Source organism: Castor canadensis, chromosome 16, assembly GCF_047511655.1.
Source record: "Castor canadensis chromosome 16, mCasCan1.hap1v2, whole genome shotgun sequence".
NCBI lineage: Eukaryota > Metazoa > Chordata > Mammalia > Rodentia > Castoridae > Castor > Castor canadensis.
This window is the reverse complement of record NC_133401.1, coordinates 84,978,549-85,002,943: the sequence shown is the minus strand read 5'-3', so window position 1 is coordinate 85,002,943 and position 24,395 is coordinate 84,978,549. Positions and strand designations below refer to the sequence as shown.

Here is a 24,395-nt window from a genome sequence, read left to right as displayed (position 1 = left end):
ATGGACTCTGAAGGCAAAAGGGAAGAGAGCTGGGTGAGAGAAGGTGCAGTGGCAGAGATCTTTGGTCTAGTCTGGTTGGCCCATGGGGCAAACCAAGCGGACCACACCAACCCCATCACAGATGCCCCCATAAGACAAAAGGTTACTAGTCACAGCTTCATCTAGAAGATCTCAGTGGTGTGGACATAAGTGGCGTGACTGGGAAAAGTACCAGGAAACCCAGTGTCCACCGCATCAGACCCAGGATAAAGCCTGACTGAACAACAACAAACTGAGTTAGCAGGGACCTGGAGGTGGAGGGTGGAGGATATGAGTGGGGAATGAGCAGGCACTAAGGGGTAGAGAGACTGGACCCCAGAAGCCATCATGGAACCTTACCATCAAAGCTCTACCCTCCTGTGCTGGGGAAGTAGCCCAGGACTTTCAGAAGCCACCTTCCTCTTGAGCTAAGCCTCCAGCCAGGCTTCCCTACTGAACTAACTGCTCAGACTTTGAGGGAACACAGAATAACAAAGCAGCAGAGACAATATTGTATTTTGGGACTATCTTTTGGGTTTGGGCATTTTTATTGTTTTGGTTCTGCTTTTTTTGTGCATATTCATGCATACATACACAAAGATAGCATAATGAAACCTACTAAATACCATTTGGAAAGCGGGAAGAAGATTAAGAGAGTATACCAGGGAGGGTAAACTTATTCCAAGTCCACTGAATGAGTCTACAGAAACATCACAGTGAAACCCTCTTGTATAAGTCACGTATGCTAATAAAAATTTAAGCTAATATATTAACAAAAAGATCATCTATGAAGATAAGGATTTTATATAAAAAGAGGGAATGGCAATGGAAATTCTATGTACTAAAATGTAGTGAGATTTGGTAGTGAGATTTGGAATAGTGAATGGAAGTTTCTTTATAGTATTAACTTTAAGTATTGGAAATGGGGTTGGAGGCATGACCCAAGTGGTAGGGCATCTGCATAGCAGGTTCTGAGTTCAAACTCCAGAACAGATAAAGACAGAGAATTGATTAGTTAAGCACCTCTCTGAAGATACCAATTAGGGGGCAGGTACAGTGGCTCACCCCTGTAATCCCAGTGACTTGGCAGGCAGCAATAGGAGGATCACAGTATGAGACCAGCCCAGGCAAAAATCATAAGACCTTATCTGAAAAATAAAGCAAAGAGGGCTGGGGGCGTGGCACACATGGCAAGGAGCCTGTCCAGCAAGCACCGGGCCCTGAGTTCAAAGCCCAATACTGGAAAAGATATTAATAGGGAGGAAGGAGCCAAAAGGGCTGAACAGGTGCTACTCCCGGCAATGCACAGGTCATCCAGACCAAAATGAACCAAAAATCAACTAAGAAACACTGGAGTTAAACCATGCCTTAAATCAAAAGCATGTGACATTTTCAGAACATTCTGCCTAAGAGCTGCAGACCCTGATTTCCTTCCATCAGCACATGGGGATTTCTCTAGAATGGACCATATTTTAGGCCCAGGCTCAACATATTTTTTAAATGGAATTTTGTATTTTTTCTGGACTGAAATGAGAAGTTATACAAATAGATGGAAACTGAACAACACACTCTTTAAATTTTTTTGCAGTGCTAGGATTTGAACTCAGTGCCTTGCTAGGCAAGTGTTCCACCACTTGAGCCAGGCTCCCAGTCCTGCAGAACACACTTTTGAATGAACAGTGGATTACTGAGGAAGTCAGGAGAGAAATTATAAAATTCCTTGAATGAAATGGAAATGCAAACACAGCTTACCAAAAACTCATGGAGTGCAGCAAAAACAAGGCTGAGAGGAAGTGTATAAAAATGAGTGGCTACATCAAAAAAATAGATTTAAACTGAACTAATGCATCTCAAAGTCTTAGAAAGCAAGAGCAAACCGATAATAAAGATCAGCCCAGAAAAATGAAACAATGCAGCAAATCAATGAGCAGAGTTGGTTCTACGTAAAGATCGTAGAACTCACAACCTTCAGATAGACTAAGGACAAAGAATGAGAGAGCCCAAATGACCTTAGAGGTGACAAAGGAAACATTGCAACGACTCAGGGATCATTAGCAATTATTTATGAAAACTATATGCTAACAAATTGGAAATCTAGAAGAAACTGACAATTTTCTGGACAAATATGACCTACTAAAATTGAACCAAGAGGACATAAGAAATCTGGATAGACCAGCATTAGCAATGAGATTGAAAGAGTAGAAATAGTAACAAAATCTCCAAAGAAAAGCCCAGGGCCAGATGTCTTCACCGCTGAATTTTACCGAGGTTTTAAAGAAAAATGAACACCATTGCTTCTCTAACTATTCCATAAAACTGAAAGGAAGAGAACCCTTCCAAATTCGTTCTATGAAGCTAGCCATGTCCTGTTACCAAAGCCTGACAAGAACACAAGAAAACAGTAAAACTATGACTAACATCCATGATGAACACAGATGCAAACATCCTCAACAAAACACTTGCAAATCCAGCTCCCCAGCACATTAAAAAGATCAGCCACCATGATCAAATCAAATCCATTCCAGTGGTGCAAGGATGGCTCAAGTACAGGTAAATGTGATACATCACAGAAAATCAAATGAACAATAAAAATCAGATGATCATCCCAATAAACGCAGAAAAAACGTTTGATAAAATCTAACATCTCTTCATGATAACAGCCCTGAAGAAACCAGGAATAGAAAAATCATTCTTCAATGCAAGAACTGCTGTATAATGAAACGCACAGCCAATATCATATGGAACAGGGAAAAACGGGAAGAATTTCCTCTAATGTTAGGAACAACAACAACAAAAAAAGGTGCTCACTCCACTGTTCATTTCAATACAGCACTTAAAATTTCAGCCAGAGCAATCAGGCAGGAGAAAGGAATAAACACTGATTGATATAGGAAATGAGGACATCAGATTATCCCTGTTTGCAAACAGTGTGATTCTATACATAGAAAAACCTAAAGATTCTCCCAATTAACTGTCAGAACTGATAAATTCAGTCAAGCATCAGGATAAAAAATCAATACACAAAGATTTGCTGAGAAAGAATTCAGAAAATCATTCCCAGTCGCTGCAGTTACACACCCTCCCCCACCCCACTCAAAAAATACGTGGAAATAACTTAATTAAGGAAATGGAAAGCCCTCCACAATGGACATTACCCAACACTGAAGAAAGAACTAAGAAGACTCGAAAAGGTGGCATGTTCTCCATGTTCATGGACTGGAAATTTTATTACAGTTAAAATGTCCACACTACCAGTACAAAGTGATCTGCAGAGTCAGTGCAATCGCCATAAAAATATCAACGAGACGGTCTTCGCAGAACTACAAAAACGATCCTAAAATTATTACAGAAACTCAAAAGACCCTGAGTAGCCATAGCAATTTTAAGCAGAGAGTGAAGCTGGAGGCACCACAATACCTGACTTCAAGATGTACTACGGAGCCATGGTAACAAAAACACGTGTGGCCAGAAATAAAGCCACTTGTCTACAGTAACTGATTTTTGAGCAAAGGTGGGCCAAAAAAAAAAAAAAAAAGTCAGAGAAAGCGGTGCTGGGAAAACTGGCTAGCCATATGTGAAGGTCACCATGTACACCTCAATGTGATACCTACAACTAAGAACCTTCTACAGGAAAACATGGGAGAAACACTTCAAGATATTGGTACAGGAAGTTTTTCTGGCTAGCACTCCAAAAGCACGGGAAATAATAACAAGGATTGACAAATGGGACTGCACATCTTCTGCACAGCCAAGGAGTCATCAACAGAGTCAACAGAGTGACAAGGCAGCCTACAGAATGGGAGAAATGTTTGCCACCAGTTTCATCAAACAGAATAAAGAACTCAAGAAATAAGGCAAAAAATAAGTATACAAATTTTAAATGGGTGATGATCTAAATTCACTTCTCGGAAGAAAAATATACGAATGACCAATAAATATATGAAATAAGACCATTAGCCATTAGAGAAAAGCAAATTAAAACTGCACTGTCATACTCTCTTATTCCAGTTGGAAGGGCTAGTCTCCAAAAAATAACAAACGCTGGTGATGACGTGGAGAAAAAGGAACAATTACACACTGCTGCTGGGAACGTAAATCAGTGTAAACGCTAAGGAAATCCGTATGGAGGTTCCTCAAAGTCTAAAAATAAAACTGCCATAAGACACTTCACAGGAAATGAAGTGTGCATACACGAGACACCTGCATACCCAGGTTTGTTGTGGCACTGCTCATGACAGCTGAGAGGTGCAATCAGCCTAGGTAACCATTGAGAGAGGGGTAAGGAAAATGTGATGTGTACACACACAGACACGCAATGGAGTTTTATTCAGTCACGAAGAAGAAAAATTCCTGTTTCTTGCAGGAGAGTGAATGGAACTGGAGGATATTACGTTGAGCACAAAAAGGCAGATACAGAAAGACAATGATTGCAGTTCTGTCTCATATATAGAAACTAAGAAAGAAAAAAGACCTGAAAGTAGAGGAGGACGTACAGGGACCAGGGAGGGGCAGGGCTGCGTGGATGGACGTGATTTACGGAAACATCACACGGGTCCCATTCACTTGTACAGCACCTGTAAAGTTCACATTAGCGCCTGTTACCTTAGCCTTGACGGTGTTCGTAGACTATGTAACAGAACAGAATGAGGTGAATTAGCAGGGTTCCTAGCAACCTACCAGAGCAACATACAAAATCAATTGTGCACACGTTGACAAATGGAAAGGCAAAACCAGAAAAACTATTGACAACAGAATTAAAAACATCAAGTGTCTAGGACTGAATCAAGCGACATACACGAAAGATGTCTGCACTGAAAAGTACAAAACTGCTGAGGTGAGTAAGTAGAGAGACAGTCCATGTTTGTGGACTGGACAGCTCAGTTCTGTGAGGGTGGCGATCCTCTCCCAAATTAACATAAACACGTTCTCCTCATCAAATTCCCAGTGTGTTTTTGGGACGCGGGGGACGTTGACAAGCTGATTTTAAAACGTATATGGAGATGCAAAGGGTTAGAAGTGCAGAGACAAACTCAGTGAAAGAACAATTTGTAGTAGCTAGACTAAGACTGATAGACTAGAGATAGACAAGAAATCCCAGAAATAAACACATGTATGATCACTTTATGTCAAAGGTAGGAGGAGAGAGTTTTTTTTCAAGAAAGTGCTAGAATAATTGGAAGTCTTTATGGAAAAGTAACCTGCCCCTTCATGTTCATCAAAACCTTACACATACACCTAAACGCATAAGATAAAATAACCCAATTTCAGGAAAAATCACAGGAGAATATGCATCAGGATCGTGGGTTAGATTTCTCACAGTGGTCACAAATTAACCATTTAAAAATTATAAACTGGACTCATCAAAATTACTAACTTCTGTTCACCAAAATACATCATTAAGAAAGTAAACAGACACGCCACAGACAGAAAGGTATTTGTAACACGAGTGTTTGACGAAGGACTCATGGCTAGACCATAATAAACCACCACAGATCAGCAACAAAAAGACAACTTAATAAAACATTCTAACAAGCCTGTCACAAAACGGTTATCCATTCAGCCAGTAGCATAGAAGGTTCTGAAGCATCAGTGCTCAGAAAGGAAATGCAAATTAAACCTCAAGTTAGGACCCACTCTGCAGTCACCAGAAGGGCTAGGATCAAAAGCAATCCAGACTCTGAGAAGCTGCTGGCAGGACTGTCAGTTGGTTTAGCCAGTTTGGAAAACTGTTTCTTGTACCCAGCATGCATGAGTCAGCCATTCCGTGTCACTGAGGCAATCGAGCGTGTATGTCCACCAGATGACATGAACGAGAATACCTAGCTAATACACAAAACCTAAAACAACCCGAACTCCACCAATGGGAGAGTGAGTGAAATAGTTGGCGTATTATTTGTATACTGTATATTCATACAAAGGATAAACCCTTAGAAACAAAGAGAGTCAAACTTCTGGTATGTATCCTATAAAGACACACAAAGACACACACACACACACAGATGCTTACAACAGAAGTACTTGTAACAGCCCCAAGTTGAAATCAATTCCACCAGAAGGAAAAATACAGAAATACACAATTCACCTGTAGAAACTACTACACAGTAACAAAATGAATAAATGATAGCTACGGGCAACCGAATGAATTTCACAAACATAATGTTGACATAAAAGACTGTACACCATGATTCCATTTATATATAGGTCAGAAATAACCAAGAGCAAATTTGGTGTTGACGGATGGGTGCTTGGGTAGTAAAATCTTTTAAAATGCCAGGGAAGGATTGCCGTGAAAGCAGGAAGGAGGTCAAGCTTGGGGAGGGATGAAAAGGCTACATGGAGGTGCAGGTTGGCTAGCACAGGTCTACCTCATTGCCCGAGAGGCCGTCACACGGGTGTGTGGTTCATGATAAACCAATGGGCTGTGTATTTTTATGTGTACTTATCTGCATGTCATATTTCACAACAAATGAATAACCTAGACAACTTTTCATGCCAATAAATATAAAATCCTTACAAAGAAGAAAAACAGCTAAGAGGCTACCAATCTTGGAACCTATGACATCTTGACCACAGATGTTCCTTGGATGCTGAGCGTTTGTTGGTTTGCTAGGAGTGGAAGTACATTCTCCCTTTGAAATCTAGGGTGTGCACAAAGTTTTCAAAACCAGTATCTGCTCTAGAATAGAGCTCTGGAGGGCAGGAAGCAGGCCCAATTTTGTCCATTGCTACATCTCTGCTGTCTGGTTCTGGTATCCTAGGTCACCTCTGTAAACACAGGTGACAGTGAATAGAAGACTAGGAGGTGACTTGCTGAGTGGGACAAAGTAAAAGGCTGCCTTCACCACGAGCAGGGCTGCATCTTTTAGTGTAGGTGCTCACAGTTGGAGTGCCTGGGCTGGGTGGGGGCCCACCAGCGCAATCTCCTTTGGGTTATGGGGCCTCTGTAACCTGGTGGCCTTGGGGACAATGGGCCATCCTTTGGGGAAGGTGGCCACAAGGGGCCGCTGCCTGAAGGCGTCTGCTGATGGCTCTCAGAAGCAGTATCATCCAATATATGCTTCCGTCTCCCTTGTTTATTTGGGGCCCCTCTAACTAGCTCAAGACTTGGGTAGAATTTTCTTAGAAGGTGCAGCCTTACATCAGCTGCCCGGTAAGGCCAAGACCCATCCTCTGAATGCAGTGGATACAGCATGGAGAAGCTGTTACCAGATGAGAAGAAGGGGCCCCCGGTGGAGAAGTGGGGGCGCGGGGTGTGCTTCCAGTGAGGAAGTCAACTTGTGCGACCTATTAGCATTCCCCGGGTGTCCCAGAAAGTCTTGGAGGAGGCAGTCACACAGCCTGGGCTTCCTGCTTCCCAGGCTGGGGAGGTGAGGGAGAATGTCATCACCTGACTACTAAAGAGAATGGTGACCACAGAAGGACAGAGAACTTAGAGATACTTGCACTCCATGGGTGGCACAGACTTGAGAGAGAGAGAGAGAGAGAGAGAGAGAAAATTCCAGACATACAAAATACATTCAGTAAAAATGCGTCTGTGCTGTGCTTGGTGGTTCATTTTTAAAGCCCCACTTTGCATAAATTGGCAGAGGCAGGGAAGGACCCGAATTAGGAATCCTTATTTTAAGAAAAGAGGCTGCACCCAGTGCTTTTCAGTCTCTGATTTCCCTAGAGTATCACAAACTCCCTGCCATGAAAGCTGTTTTCTTTGCACAGTGACTGGCAAGAAGCGGGTGGGGGGGGGCGGGGCCAGCAGCTGTGAACCACCGCTCTCTGCCCTGGGCTGGGCTCCTGCTCCCCTCCTCCTCCCCCCTCACCCCTCCCAGCTCACCCCTGAGCTATGCAAGGTCTGCAGAGTCCAGACCTGGCAGATGTTTGAGGAGGGAGCTGGTCCTTTGAAAGCCCCTGTGCAGGGGGCAAGGGCAGGGGAGGCAGCTAGCAGGTTGTTTTTTTCTGCAAGGAGAGGAAGTGAGGCAAATAGAGGGAGAGAGAAGAGGAAAGGAAGCCTAGAGCAGAGTAAGATGTGAGGGAGTGGGAGGCAGACAGAGGCAAACAACAGAGGGAAGGGTTAGAACAAAACAGTTTCTAAGAGAGGGGAAAAGAGATGCCCAGAAACAGAGGAAGAGGGAAGGAAGAGTGAGAAAGAAGAGCAATGCAGAAGAGAAGGGATGCAGCCAGAGACGAGGCAAGTCTTCAGGCTTGGGCTGGAGGGCCAAGCAAGCAGCAGCTTGCACTGTGCAGACCCTTTGACCAAGAACCAACAAAGGCCTCAATATTTACAAAAGCTGATATCCATCTGAGCACGAGCTGCAACAAACCGGGTCAGCCTGAGCAGGAGGAGCGGTAGGGTTAGGGGCCTGAGTCTTCTAATATCTGATGGGAGTGTGGGGGCCTGCTTTTCATTTGAACCCCGCTGTGAAAAGCCACCTCCTGAATTTAACATCAAAGAAAGCAATCCTAGAAACCTCCAGCACAGCATCACTGCCTAGTGTGGGTGCAATGCCCAAGGGAGAGGGGCCTGCTCATGTGAGAGAGAAGAGGGGCCAAAGGAAGGGGCTGGAGGACATGGAAAACCAGGCCATGCCAGCCAGAGTTGAGCTGAGGGCAGATGACAGGGGAGAGAAGGGGCTGAACACCCCCAAGTCCAGCTCTGCCTACCTGCCACGCAATCAGGTCCTTGAGCCGGTTCAGCTTGTCCTGGTCTTCAGGGTGGTTCCTGGTATACTCCTCAGTGAAGAAGGCCTGGGGGAGACATAAAGGGATCAGGGCTTCCTGTGCATTGGTGTCAACCTACAACCAATCCCTCTGGGCCTTGGAGAAGACTAGATTTGAGAGAGGCAGGAGTGAGGTCACAGGATTTGCATGGTGCAGTGGTCAGGAACCTGGAAGTGTTGTCATTCATTGCCTTCCCTTCCTGGAAGCTCCAATCATCGGCCACTGGGAAAGGGCTGCAGAGTGCCAAGAAGTCATTCTCAAGGTGGGGTTCCTGGGAACCTGAGAGATCCACCCTCTCCAGCCTCAACCTGACAGACTGAAGCAGAGCTGGGACAGGGATCTCTGTGATCCCTGAAGCCCTCCAGGAGATTCCAAGGCACATGGAGAATGTTAACATTACTCTGAAGAACCTTCAGAGCTCATAAGGACCGTCACCTGACGTGTTCACGCTCACCTCAGGCCTCCCTCATTGCAGGTGGCCTGGCAGCTCCCAGTCTTTCTGAGCTCCTGTCTTTGTGTGCACAATATATACAGACGTGGCTCCTTCAAGGCTGAGCAAAAGGTCCTGCTGGTGACCACAGGGGTGTCTGAGGGCAGTGGAAGGCCTCGTTAGGTGACTGGAACTGTTCTCGCTGTATTACACTTCTGTGGGATGTGCTTAGATTTACACCAGTGAATGCATGGGAAAGACAGCAGGGGATTTGTGGTGAGATTTTCTTCGAATGAGGAGGCCATGGTCTGCTAGGTGAAAGCCAGGTAAGTGCTCTATGTTCTAGGTCACATCAATGCCAGGCGAAGCTCTGCCTCCCTAGTAGGAAGCTGGTATTTTCCCCCAGGGGACAATATGACTCATATAACTGGCAATCATTTCCTGTTTGCTCATTCACCCCAAAATGAACTCTGTGTTTCAAACACGCGAGGCTTCCTGGAGGGACCCTGTAACCTGGGTTTCTCTGTTATAATTCCCCCTTTCCCTAGAGTGGTCTCCCAGACTTTGCATTTTCACAAATTCTGGCTTTCCTTTCTTTCCCTGTGTGTGTGTTGATTCCTGTCTTCTGTGAAAAGAGAAGGGCTTGCATGATGGCATGTGTGTTGACTCGTGGCTCCTATACTTTTCTGGCCAAGTTCACAGTCACCCCAGAGCCTTTCCTCAACAGAGCCACCTGGACCTGTCCAGGGGGACGCAAGGCCCTTCTGAGCCTGCTCCTCCCTGCGAGTATGGCTGTGGAGTTAGGATCAAGGTGGAAGGGGACGGGAGCTTGGCTGAGACACAGGAACTCTGGGTGTCACAAGAGGCCTGACCAAGCTGAGAGTCCCTTTGGGGGCAAGGACAGCCACAACAGGATAAAACAATGTACGGCTGCAGCCCTGCCCAGGGCCACAGGGCAGAGCCTCACCTTCTCGTATTTGGCGAAGCCTCCCATGACGGCGGGGTCCACGATCCCATTTAGCAGCATGGACAGCGGGTTGATGGGGAGGCTGTCATCGCTCTGGTACTGATTGACCATCGTCAGGATCTTCTCGTTGGCTGTGGACATGGTCTCGATAGCGTTCTCCAGGGGGCTAATTGTGATCTGCAGAAAACAGTATCACCACAACAAAGGGGCTTTAGAAACAGAACTATTGCTACTGACTTCACTTGGGCTGGAAATTCAACTGAGGCCCTGCTCCGAGGAGCTGCTGTGGCCATGGTTGTCAGCTCCTGGAGTATCTGGGGAACAGGTTGGCTCTTTGCTTAATGGGAAAGGGACTTCCCTGGGAGGCGGAGGCAGGCAGCACCAGGCACTGCTGGGCTTCAGAGGTTGAATGTGCCCAGTGACAGGGCGAAACTCACTCCAACACAACCCGTCACTGTTGGCTGAGAAGCTACCGTGTGAGCTCATAGCAGGGCCTGGGACTGGCGGTTGTGGGGATGGTGGCTGTCCTAAGGTAGAGCCAGGAAGAGAAAAACTCTCCTCCCACACTTCCTAGAAAGCGGTAAGAACCGAGTGCCATCCAACGACAACTGATAAACTACAGTTTGCAAGCACTTAGGATTTGAGTGAAAACTGCACCAGAGGCTGGCAAACACTTCTGCAAGAGGGCCAGTGAGGACGTATCTCGGGATTTGCAGGCCAGATGGTCTCCGTCACAGCTCCTTGGCTCTGAGATTGTAGGGTGAAGGCAGCTGCTGGGAATGTGGAAATGAATGAGCGCAGTGTTTCCAATCAAAGCTCTCTACAGAAATCGGTGACAGGAGGAATTCGGTCCATGGACCACACTTTTCCGATCGTGGAACTGATTTGGTTAAAGCCGGGACAAAGTCTGAGTTCCGGTTTTTGAGCTCTGTGATGTTGGGCTAGTTTCCTAACCTCTGTGACCCACACGTGATTCAGTGGTAGGACTGGAATAAGAAAACCTACCCCAGAGAGTTGCTGGGAGCTACTGTTCCTAATGCTTACAGGTGTTAGGATCTAAGGAGGGGAGACCCCCTGGCAGGAGGGTAGGGGCTGAGGAGAATTGTCAGAGGATCTGGTGACATTTCGTGGAGGAGGGGAGCCTAATTTTATCATCTCTGTAGTGGTAATGCAGGGCCGCCCTGCCCATGGGTCGTGTGGTGGAGCTTACTTGAGGTTATCCAATCCCTGACATAGCAGAGCTCTTTAAAAATGTCACCCTCTGGTTCTACCTAGTGACGTACAGAGGGGAGGTCGGCCTTTGTAGCCATATTCTTGGTCATTTTGGGAGTTATACAACCTCTTTACCCCTTCCCTGAAACTGCAGCTTTAGAAGATGGTGGCTCCTGCAGTGAGAAGTCTCTGGTGGCAGATTCTCTGTCATTGTCACTGTCTCACTGTCACCTCTGAACAGCCTATTCACTCTTGGTTCTAGAGTGAAGCCCAAGGTTGGACAGTCCCATTGGTTACGGCCTCCGGTAAGGGCATGTGTCAGAGAAGACCATCCATCACAGGCAGGAAACAGAGAGACTGAGAGAGAGCCCAGGGGCCCACAGCCCTTTCTGAGAACACAGCCCCAGTGACCTAAGGAGGTCCCACTAGGCCCCATCTCTTAAAGGTCCCCAGCACCTCCCAACACTGCCACCCGAGGGACCAAGCATTCACATATGGCCTTATGGGGGACACTGCATATATTCATGCCCTAGAACCCACATGTGCACACGGACACAACACACACACCCGCCCTACACAACACAGAGTGTGACCTGGAAGGGAATTCATCTCCGCCTGGTCCACAGTTCCACAGGCTGAACCTACAACCTAGCTCTGTCAACGAGCAGACCAGCCCTGGGGGCTTCACACAGCTGAGGAAAACCCATCCCCAGCTCCTCAGATGGAGCCCAGTCCCTCGCCTGGATGTCCATACAGCCTGGCACAGCTGAAAGATGCAGATTTTATGGAGAGTCATGAAAAATGGAAAGACCCATTGTGTGGCTTTCCTCCTCACTTTTGGAAACTCTTTTTGGATTCCTAAATCCTCATCATCATTACAGCCATCAGATCCCAGAATGAGGATGAAAATATCTTTGGCTTCCCACCTTCAGGCATTTGTGTAGACTATCATATAACTCTCTGAGCACTGCAGGTTATGTGGTTGGTGGAAGGCCTGGATGCCAGGAGCTGACAGTAGGATTACAAGCAGTGATCCTGGTATTGGAGGTGGCTCAGTTTACCCACCACACACTCTCATTTAATTCCCCCAAGGACAGGGTGAGTCACCTGCCCAAGGGTAGGGGTAGCAGAGCCAGAGAGTGCAGGTGTCCCTAGTTCCCAGGACGGGTTTCTCCCACCATGTGTGCATCAAGCTCAGTTATTAAACTTGCATCACTTGATCATTGGGCCATAATCCAGTTCTCACATCAGGTCTCCTGGCTAGGCTGAGCCTCAGTGTCCGTAGACAGTAGAGGTCAAGTAACCTTTGCCCAACTTGCTGTGACAGGAACATGAGTTATTGAGGGTGGGTGTGAGAATGCTTTGAGAAAAAGGGAAAGTGTGTGGTGGGGGGGGCATCAAACAAAACAGGTGGGTGCTTCAAATCGTTCAAGGGCGTCCCAGCAATGTGGCCTAGCACAAGACCAGCATCACTGTCACCTCTGAGCTCTACCAGTCATTGCTTTGGCAATTCAAGTCCCATCTGGGGTCTCCAGTTTCCTAATGTGCATATTCTCGTGGAGAACGGTGGCTGAACCAACCCTGTCATTCATTGAGTACCTCGGTCCTGATTTCTCCAAATTTGGCTCAGTAGGGGACAGGGAGGCTACTGCAGTCAACAGCCTCCACGAGTCCCCGTCATCCTAATGTGATCAGTTCACTCACTTAACTTACTGGACTCTGAGGATACACAGTTTATAGCTTTGGGACTTCGCAGCCTCTGGCAGAAAGTCTGTAAGTTCTAGTCTGAAATTCTACAGTTTCACCATTCCCATTTTACAGATGATGAAAGCTAAGGTCAATTAGGGCTCTTATAAAGAACGAGTCCTCAATAGACAGGCAGGACTTTCCCTGGGCCCATCAGAAAACACCGCTCTCTACAAACGGTACCTGTAAGTTATGAGTGAAAGAACCGAATGCTACATGCAAATTCAGAGGATGAAACAAAAAGGTTGGAAATGAAGCCACCCAGCCGGGCGTGAAACTTTTGTGTCTGAGACATCCTGAAATTCTCGATCACACATCGGAGGAAGCTGGGAAGGACAAATTCTCTCTGCTTAACTTGGTGGCTGCTTCCCCGTCTATCAGAAGGTATTGGGATGAAAGGAGCAATTCCAAAATGCTGTTTCCTCCTTCATTTCAGAATCCTGAGGTCTTCAAGTAGGGAAACCGTGCAGACGTGATGAATCTGTGCACGAGTTGTTTGATCGATTGGCTTAAATGTTCTCGAGTGTCTGTATGGGCCTGGGACTATTACTGGGATCCGGCAGGGAATAGAACAGACAAAAACTTCTGTCTTCCTGGAGCTGAGATTCTGAGGTAGCTTAGCATCTAACATATTTAATACTCTACTAATACTGAAAATAGCACACAGGAAAGTTTATACCCTCTGCACGGAGGTGGTATGTGCTTTGAGGAGAGAAGCGGCAGTGGGGGAGATGAGGACCCCAGGAACAGCTCCCTCAGCTTGCCCACTCACTCTGCACCTCAGTTCTCCCGTCGGCAAAATGGGAAGAATTACAATATCTGCTTCACAGGGTGGGTGGCAGCAAAATGCAAACAAACAGCTCAGCACACAGGCAAGACATGTTTGTTGCTGTCACCATCACTATTTTACCTTTCCAAGGTCTAGGCCAGGCTGAAAAGGGGAGGTTGCAGGGTTACTGAGCTCCTGGCACTAAGAGGAACTTTAAGACTTGGATGGTCTCAGTGCTGACTAAACAGTAGCTTGAAAACACCACCAGTCAAGACCACGCTGCCTCTCACTTCTGGGAAAGCCAAGGTCCACCATGATCTGATCCGTAAGGCCTACCATATCTGGTATCAGATTACCATTTCTCACCTCTCACTTGTTCTGATCTGCACATACCATGCTCTGGCCCCAGGTCCTTTGCACTCCCTGTTCCTTTTCTTTCTGGAGTGCTCTTCTCTTTAGTATCCACATAGACTACTTCCTCACCTCTTCTAGGTCTTTCCTCCCATTTTGGTGAGGAACTTTCTCTGAGCAGGCTGTTTAAAAGCACCACCTTAATTCATCAACTTTGTGTTTTGTTTTTCTCTGTCATGGTTATCAGCGTCTGGCCCGGTGTATGTTCACTTGGACTTTTTAGTCTGCCTCCTCCACTGGAATGTATGCTCCACTGCAGAATCTCCAGCTCTTGGAGAGTAGCTGTCGTGTGTCAGGTACTCATGAACTAGCTTGAATGAATGGATTTCCTAAATTGGCCCCATTAACACGGCATCCTCGTGGCCACACGGGCCTGACCCTGGATCTCAGGAGCTGTGACACAGAGGCTACAGGTGTGCGGGAAGCAAAACGTGTGCAATCAGCACATGGGGTTTCAGACATGTGGGGCCCAGTCAGAACTTTGGCTGTCCGTGGTTTCTTCTGCCAGCCTCAGTTTACACAGTTATAAAACGGGTTCACAGTGGTGCACTGCAGAGGTGTCCCCAAGGGACTGCTGGAGTGATGGGCAGATGGATGGAGTTTCCAGGCTCTTAACCCTGCCCCCTCCTTGCTCCACCACCATGATGAGCCCCTTCATCAGCTTTCACTTACTGGGGGATAAAAGTTACCAGATGCATTAAAAACCTGAAAGCAGCTTCCCCAGACCGCCTCGGGTCTCTCCAGACACTGCAATTCAGGGACCCCCCCCCCAAAGGAGCTTCAAGTTAAACTGCCCCCTTTCAACGTCAAAGAGGCTTCCTGTGGCTGGCTGTGCGGTGCCCACCGTGGGTGCCGAGACTCACCTGTGACATGTGGACCACCTCGAACCAGCGCAGGATGCCAGGCAGCTTGTATGCAGTGATGAAGGATGTCCTCTCGATCCACATCGACTGTCGGGGCAGGACAGATGAGGGTAGGAGGCCGAGGTCACAGAAGCCTGGCCCCAGAGGCTCCCATCCACCCACAAGCACAGGAATATTGCAAGGCCCCGAAGCGACTGGCACCTCACCTCTAAGAATTCTTTCCCAGAATGAAGTTCAAGCTGGACTCAGGCAGAGTCAGTTCTAAGCTGACCTGAATTTTTAGGTCACACTGAATGTGTACACTTGTATTGTCTGAGGCCAGGGCCACAGTGCTCACTACATTCTCAAAAGAACAGTGAGTCCAAGTGAAATCACAGTCTAAGCCAGGCACGGTAGCACAAGACTATAATCCCAGATACTCGCTCGAAGAGGAGGCAGGAACATCTGGAGTTCAAGGCCAGCCCTGGCAAAGTTAGCAAGACCCTATCTCAAAAAAGAAAGGGCTGGAGGCATGGCTCAAGTGGTAAAGTTCTTGCCTACAACGGGCATGGCCCTGGGTTCAAGAGATGGAGGGAGGGAGAGAGAGAGAGAAGAGGGGAGGAGAGGAGAAGAAAGATTTCCCACTCATTATAGCCTTGGCCTTGGGAACAGAAGACAGATCCTAGCTGTGACACATACAAGGGACCAGCCTCAGGGGGCAGTGATGACTGAGTCGCTTTTTATTGGTGTTTGCTGGACGTGTTGACTTCATCCACACCCTTTCTTGGCCTGAAGGTTTTACAACTGGAAACACCTGACTGCCCTGGACTGACAAGGTCATCTGCCCTGAAGCCCAGGTTACATCTTGAAAGGGGAAGGACTCAAAAATGAGAAAAGCCAGCGGAAGACAGCGGGGAATGACTGCTATCATATCTGTGGACGTTAGTTTCATTTTCCTCAGTCTGAATGGAGTCCCCCACCCTGGGTCCTGCTTGCTGGACATAGCCCGGGTCAGGGGAGATACTCACAGCAAACTCGTTCTCAGGGTCTACGGCGCCCCTGCGCACAGGCCGGGAGTAGTGGAACCTTTGCACGTAGTTGGATTTGTAAAAGCTGAAAGACAGGAAGGGGCTGAAATTCCTGGTAGCCATGGCCAGCTGCTGATACCATGTCCCTGGGCTGCCCGCTGCCTGTCTGGGGAGGCTTGGGACTGGCACAACCCCAAAGCAGCAATTTAAAATCCACACTGGTGGTGGGGTTCCTATATTCTGGCTCCATAAAAGCGATCAGTGCAGGCTTTCCTGGCAAGGCCACATCCAAGGCCTCAAGACAATACTACACCTTAGAGAGCCCGGCAGTGGGAGTCTGGCATTAACACACACGGCGGCCTCTGTCATCCTGTCCTGTGATGCCGGTGAAGGTTGTAGACAGACCCAAGAACTGGCTCTGATGTCCCGGGTATCCTCCAAGGATGCCTTCAGGGGACCCACTTATCCCCAAATCCTTCTCTCCGGGTATCTAGTGATGACTCTAGCACCATCACCAGCAGGACACTGTCTAGCTATAGATCAGTCCCCCGCCCGTGGTGACCAAGAGGGTGAGGAGGCCGTGATCCACCCTGACCTGTCCCTACTCTGCTGGACACTGGTGTATAGCTGCTAGAGAAGCCAGAGCCAAGGAACGCCGTTGCTGAGCCCCGAGGGGGGACTGGGGTGAGCTGGGTATGGGAGGGTGCAGTCGGGTGCCCTGTAGGACCCCACCTCATAGCCTCCTCCATGACCTTATAATCTGGCATGGAACAGACTGGCACCTGCCTTCACTCTGCTTCCTCTGAGGTCCCCGTGTCATAGTCTAAACATATCCATCCCCAAGACACAGACTCACCAAAGGCCGAAAAGGTGTCCTTTTGGGAAACCTGTTCAATGTACCCAAGACTGCCCTGTCCCTTCTCCCAACCCTACTTGTCATCTGCCCAGCCCACACTCTTGGCTGTGGGTTTCCTGGTGACCCTCTGGGATCAGCCTGAGCACTGAGCTCTCCACATGCAATCCAGTGAATCTAATCAAGGTCCCCTGAGGATCTTACAGGGCCACAAAGCTCACACAGCTAGCCCTAGCCCTGTCCCTCCCATCTGTCCCTGGCTTCAGCCTTGTTGAAGACAGATCTCAGTTAATTGGGGGTGATTCTTCTCCCGGGAGGAAGAGCGGGAACAGACTGCCTATGCCTGTGGTGGAGAAAGGTACTAGGCCTGTGCTGCGGCTTAGAGCTCCACACCCCCACTTCCCTCTTCCCAGTGGGCTGTAGGACTTACTTTATGATCTGGTCAGGCACTGGTTTGTTCTTGAACCTGGGGTGTTCATCCAAGACAGGCTGGACAGTGAAACACTGGATGTCTGGAGGCCCAGGAGTTAAGGACGTAAATGCAGGCATGGTTCAAGTGCAGTGCTGACAGCTTCCAGGCCAGCCCTTCCAGGGTCATGTTATTACTGGCGAAGGGATTCACGTTGCTAGTTTCCAGCTAGGGTCTAGAGACCAGTTAGCAGTCACTGGGGTCTTTATCAGAGCCACCTGTCAGCCTGTGACCCCATCCCAGGCCTCCGTCCCTGCTACCAGCGTTGGTTAGTGGTGCTTAATCTCTATTATTGCAGTGATTCCATCTAATTAATTGAGGGCTCCGTCGATTGAAGGCACATCTCCCCATGGTCTCATTTAACCCCTTCAGTTGCACTGGATGACTTGTCACTGTCAAGGTCTGAGAAGCCAGGCAACTTGTTAAAGGTCACACAGCTTGTAAGAAAAAACATTTTGTCCCCTACAACCCATAGCTAAGCATAGACATTATACTTTCATATGGCTATGAAATAAATAGCATTTTGTGACATGTGAGAATGACATAAAATTCTAAATTTCAGTGCCTATTGATAAGGTTTTATTGGAACTCAGTCATGCTCCCCATCGTGTGTTGTTAATGACAGCTCTCCCACTCAACAGCAGAGTTGAGTCATTGTAACAGGGGGTGCATGGCCCTCCAAGACTGGAATATTCCCTGTGTGGCCAACCCCTCCTTTCGAGAAGGTTCTAGACCATGTCTCCAGATCTTAGCCATTACTCCTGATCCAAGAGAAGAATCAAACCTGTTCTAGGGAAGCATGTGACACCAGTAGCCTCTGTGTCCCAGGAACTTGATGGCTAGACGCTCATGGCACCTGTTGTGTATGGAATCAGGGCTCCACAGAGGTCCTGAAACTTGTCACCTTCCCCAACTGCTTAGTAACTTTTTAACAAGTGAAAAGGCAAGAGAACGGAAGCTTCAGAATTCAAGATTTGGGCAAACAGTGGGCTTGAGTTCAAATCCTAGCTCCTTTGCCTCCTGGCCATGACTTTGTGTGAACTGCATAACTTTGAGCTGCAGTTTTATTACTAGCAAAATGCAGAGCAGTACAGCCCAGCTCACAGGAGTGCTATGTAGAAATGACCAAACAGTGGGTGGCACACTAAAACAGTTAATGGACAGCATGGTGTCTGCAATCTCAAAAAAATGACAAGGTAATAGCATATAAGTTTTGAGACAGACAGGTCTTGGCGTGCAGACAGCAACTCCACCTCTTACTCGCTTTATAACCTCAGGCCAGTTGCTCTGTGCCTCACACATCCCTTCTCTATGAAATGGGGAAAATGAACACCCGACTTACAGCACCTTATGGGATTTAAAGAAATAATGGCCATGGCACACTCAGTCCCATGAAGGGTGTGAACAAATGCAAGCTCTCTCCCTCTCCTTTTTCATCTGGTTCCTAGCAGTGACCCCAGCTTCTGCATCCTACATCTGATGGCATAGTCTGGGAATACACTCTCGCCCCTGCCCCGTGTTAAAGGGCTGCACAGCTGCCTAACACCTGGATGTCCACTAAGCAGGGCCTTAGTGCTAATCCCGTCTTCCTGGGACCTGCTTGTTACCAGGCAGCCTGTTATCAGTCACATCTCCTCCTGCAAACAGCCATGGCTGAGCAGGCAGGAAGGGCGAGGAGGCATAAGGAAAAGGTTACCAATGCATATTTATCACCCGAGGGGACATTTGGATTAAGGTTCAGCAGACTGAGCAGACCAGGCGTGCATAAAGGCTGTAACTTCATCTGTGCTGAAGGGTGCAATGCAGGGGGCCAGGCTGGGCTAATACACCACTCAGTGTGCAGTCAGCCTGACGCTGGCATCTGTGTGCTCCCCATGCTGTGACCCCACTGCTGCCCACCCTCAGTGCCTGGCCCTGTGGACACCACGCTTGCTGTGTCATCGCTCATCAGGTCATATCTTCTCCAGCATCCCCAAGTACTATCTTGTGTCACGTCCGCCCTGCTCTGTGTACTCCAAGTGAGTTGGCTCCTCCCTGCTTCCCTCCTTTCTTCTTTCTCATTTTCTGTTTTTTTTCCTATTAACCAACAAATAGTTCCCAGCGGTGGGCTCAGGCTCTGTGGAAAAGGGGGATTAGGGCAGGAAACAGGCAGAGCAAATGTCTTCTCTCTCTCACAAAGCTGACATTCTCTTACCCCACACCTGCCTTTAAAAAAGCACACAAGATGGCAGATTGGGATCAATTCTTCAAAGAAAGCAAACAGGGTTTGAGATCACAGGCTCATGAAGGGTCCAGAAAGGCCACTTTAGATAAAGTGACCAGGACTGGCTCTTCCTGGAGGCGACACGAAGTTAGATCTGATGGTGAGCAGGAGCTGGTTGTGTAAGGAGCAAGGGGAAGGGAATCCCAAGCAGAGGGGAGGGAGAAGCAGAGGTCCAAGGGAGGGAACAAAGGGACCTGCTTCAGGAACAGAAAGGAGGCTGGTGTGGCCAGAGGACATGAGAACCAGAGGCAGACTTGGGGACGATGGTGCTGGATGGGCAGGAGTCAGGTCAGGGACAGCCTTGCAGCCTGTCTCGGGAATTTTGGGGTTTATCGTAGCAGCAGTGTGGGGTGAGTGCAGTCCTTAGAACCTGTGTGTTCCTGCCTACCCAAGGCCTTCCGGTCACACAGTGTCCTCCCTCTGTCTGGGCATCTCCCTGCCACCTGCTAACCCTTGTCCTCACTCCCTCAAGGAAGCCACCTCCGTGCTCCCAGCACAGGACCCTGCATGGCTTCCTCTTGGCCTGGGTCCTGTCTCTGTAGATAGTCAGTAATGCGTGTAGTGGTTCTGACCTCTCACCTGCTGTCCTGGAAGCTCCCTGAGAGAAGAAGCCTGTGAGTGTATCCTTGCTTGATATTTGGTACAGAACTGCAGCTTCCCAGCATTCATTATAAGAAGAAATGAACGAGGGGTGACTGAATTAGTGGGTGTCACATGCAGGATGTTCAGAGTCCCTGGTATCCACTGGTGGACACTAACATCTGAGGGTGCTCAAGTTCCTTGCATAAAATGGCAGGTCTCTGCCCATCTTCCCACATATGTTAAATCATGCCAAAATGAGTGGTGATGACTACAGGAGAAAATGCTACGTAAGTAGATATCACACCGTATGGTTTACATGAGAATGACGAGGACACAAAGTCTGCATGTGGTCAGTACAGGCCCAGCCTTCCCCCAGGATGTGCAATGCGCACTTGGGTGAATTCACAGGGTGGACCCCATGGATATGGAGGTCCAGCTGCATGGAGACAGGTTCTTTGGATCCCACACCGGACACCCAAACTATCCCCCAAGTGATTTTGGCAGCAGCTCTGAGCTCTAAGTGGGTCTCCCTGGACTAAGGTCCCCTCTGGGGATATTTTCCAAGGATACACTGGCCTGGAGCGTTCTTCACATCCTCCCCTGGGGCTGAGGTCGTGTTCATCTTCTCTGCATTGGGGAACTGGCTCATGAGCTGCATCTGGAAGTCCTCCCTCCGCTCATACTCCTTCCCACGGTAGATGAACACTTTGTTCTGCAGAGGAAACACACCGTAGTCAGAGATCCCAGGGCCCTGCTGTGCGGGAGTGGCTGCTCAGCCATGCTGGGGGCTTCGTGAATTGAGGACGCATGGGCCCCTCCTCTCTTTCCCCACAGGGAAAGAGAGAGGTGCTCAAGCCACTAACTCGTTGGTACTCTACTTTCTTAAAGAGCCTGGTTCTCTCTCTCTCTCTCTATCCATCCGTCAGTCCATCTATATCTGTCGATCGGTCAATCCATCCAACCATCTATATCTATGTCTGTCTGTCTGTCTATCTATCTTTTATTTATTGTGCTCCTGGAATTTGAACTCAGGGCCTCACACTTGCTAGGCAGCTCTACCACTTGAGCCAGCCCTGCTCTCTTTGGGGGAGCCTGGTTTAAACGGAGGTCAGATGAAGTATGGGAATTTTCTTCTCCAAACCATCCCACGTACAACTTCCAGAATAATCCCTTGCTCATGTTGCACTGTGTCATGCCCACTCTTCTATTTACATGGCCACAAAACTTCTCTCCCACCTTTAATGGGCTTATAGGCTGGGCCCGTGGGCCCAGGTCCTGCATCACCTCTTCTAGACCTGGAGTTCGCAACCAGGGGTGATTTTTGTCACCCAAAGGACACTGGCAATATCTGGACACATTTTTTTGGTTGTCTTAGTGAGGATTAAGGATGCTACTGGAGGGAGGCAAAGGACTATGAACACTGCAATACCTCACAATGCACAGGACAGCCTCACACCAAAGGCTTAGCTGACCCAAATATCACTAGCACCGAGGCTGAGAGACTGGTCTAGACCTGACCTGTGTCATCTGTGCTGCCTCTGATGGCCTCTAAGTTCTTCTGTCCCTGCCAAGTCTGTCACTTACCTTTGTGTATCTGCACATCCAACCCTGGCTAGGCATCAGAGAAGCCCGGGAGCCTTTGACCTGCCCCCGCTCCCCCTCACTGGGGTACTGGGGATTGAACTCAGGACCTGCAGCTTGCTAAGCAGGAACCTCTCCACCTGAGCCACACTCCCAGCCCTTTTGCTTTTAGGTTAATTTTCAGATAGTGCCTCACATTTTTTCCTGGGCCAACCTGGGCCAGTGATGCTCCTACCCCCACCTCCTGAGTAGCTGGGATTACAGGCAAGTGCCACCATACCAGTTCTTAGAAGTCCTTTAAAGTTCACATTCCCTGCAGACCTGCTGAAATGTAGTCTCTGGGAGTCAGGCCTAGGAATGTGTGTTCTTAACACGTTCTCTGAGATTTCAGGTGAGGCCACCTTCACTTCCTCCAGGGCACCCTCCTACCTATGCCATCTTCTGCTCATGGTGGTCACTCCATGAACCATGACTTCCATAGTGTCGTCACAGTGAGTCAGGGACCCGATTTGCTATTTCTTTCACATCTCCCCAACCCAAGAACAGAACCACAGACTAGAAGGAATCCTCCAGGTGGCCTGATCTAACTCTTGACACGATGGATGAAGAACCATTAAGTCAGCAGTTCAGAAGCTATGCTGGAGGGACTCTGAGGGTCCCCAAGACCCTTTAGGGACCCACAAGACTAAAACTGCTTTCATAGCAACGCTAAACCATCATTTGCCTTTTCTTTTTCTTTTTTTATTAGGATATATTAGTTGTATAGGGGAGATTCATTGTGACAATTCCAAATAGGCTTGTGTTGTACATTGGTTAGATCACCTCCACTGTCCTTCCCCTAGACCCCCTCCACGCCCCACTGAAAGTGGTTGCGAGAGGTTTCTTTGTTCTATTTCATATAGGTATATGAAGCCCATATACCCTCACCTTAATTTCCTTCATTCACCCTCCCCTCAACTCGTAACCCCCACTGTACCTATTTTATAGTCCTGTCTTTCATTATTAATATTTAAACTGATGTTCCAAGGGGTTTCTCAATGTATCTCTGCTGTAAGTACACTTTCCTTTTGTGCTGGCAGTTACCCTGGGAGGACTGACTTTGGAGCCTATTGGGGATGGTGGCAGGGCTCTGACCCAGGAGAGCTCGGCTGCTGGGACATGAGATTCTGAGTACAAGGAACTCCTCAGAGCACACGGGGGCAGCTGAGATGCCAAGGCCCTGAGGCCCTCGCCTGAGTCACCCACAAACTCACCCGTAGAAAGGAGGGGAATCCCTGGCCATAGTACCCGACTGCAAAGTAGTCCGGTTTGGGCCTGAGAATTTTCATGATGTTTTCATAGAATTTCGCCTGCTGGATCTGAAAGAAGGAAACACACTTTGCCACCACACTGGCGCACAGCCAAGGCACGCTCAACGCAGAGGCTCCGGTGGCAGTGGAATGGTGACACCAGAACCAGTGTGGCGCGGGTGACCTCGTTGCGGATCTGCGGCTGGCTGTGTGTCATAATGGTATCAGCCACATTTGCGACACACCGGCCACTGAGTTCTCTACCTGTACTGGTCAACTCACCTGTGTCCTCTCCAGTTTGCGGTAAAGAAACGGTGCCTCAACGCAGCCACTACATAGGGAACCGTGCCCAGTTAGGTGCATCGGGACCCCAACGTTGCCATGGTGTCCCCTACTTTGTGCCCAGTGGGCGTGTATTCCTGAGGATGTACAGACGGACAGGTGTCTCCTGATGAAAATGTCCTCCTGTGTGTGTACACCTCAGAGTTCACCCGTTCTAAGGGGTGCGTGTTTATCACACTTGAACATCGCTGGAAACACTCGCACCTCACTTTACCCCACGGCATCCTGCATTGCTGTTGGCTCTACAGAAATCTTGACGTGGCTGCCTACACAGAAAGAGACCTCTCTTGACCAGTGTCGTCTTTGCGCTCATGTGGTAGGCAGGATTCAGTGGATCTGGACAGGTGCCTGTGTGACTTGGGCCTTGTGCAGGAGCTATGCGTGCTTATCAGGTGGGCACTGTGCCTTGCAGACATACATGGCGACATGGAAGTGTCTCTTGGTGCGAGCACGTGTGTGTTTGTGTCATATCTTACACAGTGAGAACAGCTAACAGCTCAGTGAATTTTAACAAGATTACACCCTCCCCTCACCTCAAAGAAAAAGCTATGAAACTTCTCTCAGCATTCCAACTCTCGTTTTATGGTTTCCTGGAAGCTCTGGACTGGCCTCTCTCCCCGGGCTGGGGGAGGCCTGAGGGTGCACTCTCAGGCAGCCAAGAACAATGTGGAGGTGTGGGGAGGGGGCAGCAGGCAAATTCGCATTTTCCCTGCAGAGGCAATGCCCGCTACGGCTTCACTCGGCAGCACAAGCAGGACTGGGGGCGGGGCGGGGGGCTCCCCACTTTCTCCTGCCCCCACCAAAGTCCTGAGTATCAAGATGCTAGCGGGAAGAGCCAGATGGGGAACACTTTAATGTGATTTATCTGTTCGTTGAAAAGC

General features: G+C 48.5%; 1 protein-coding gene across 4 annotated transcripts in view; it reads right to left on the bottom strand.

The window, feature by feature from the left end:
• Dock2 (dedicator of cytokinesis 2) overlaps positions 1-24,395 on the bottom strand; it is a 378,635-nt gene that overhangs the window by 6,459 nt on the left and 347,781 nt on the right. For all 4 annotated transcript variants that reach the window (XM_020164385.2, XM_074057759.1, XM_074057758.1 and 1 more), the window contains 7 exons: positions 23,137-23,241; positions 20,873-21,014; positions 17,419-17,500; positions 16,136-16,220; positions 15,129-15,215; positions 10,128-10,304; positions 8,674-8,757 (listed from right to left, as the gene is read on the bottom strand). In XM_020164385.2, coding sequence (XP_020019974.2) covers positions 8,674-8,757; positions 10,128-10,304; positions 15,129-15,215; positions 16,136-16,220; positions 17,419-17,500; positions 20,873-21,014; positions 23,137-23,241 — 762 coding nt within the window. The remainder of the gene's footprint in view (positions 1-8,673; positions 8,758-10,127; positions 10,305-15,128; positions 15,216-16,135; positions 16,221-17,418; positions 17,501-20,872; positions 21,015-23,136; positions 23,242-24,395) is intronic.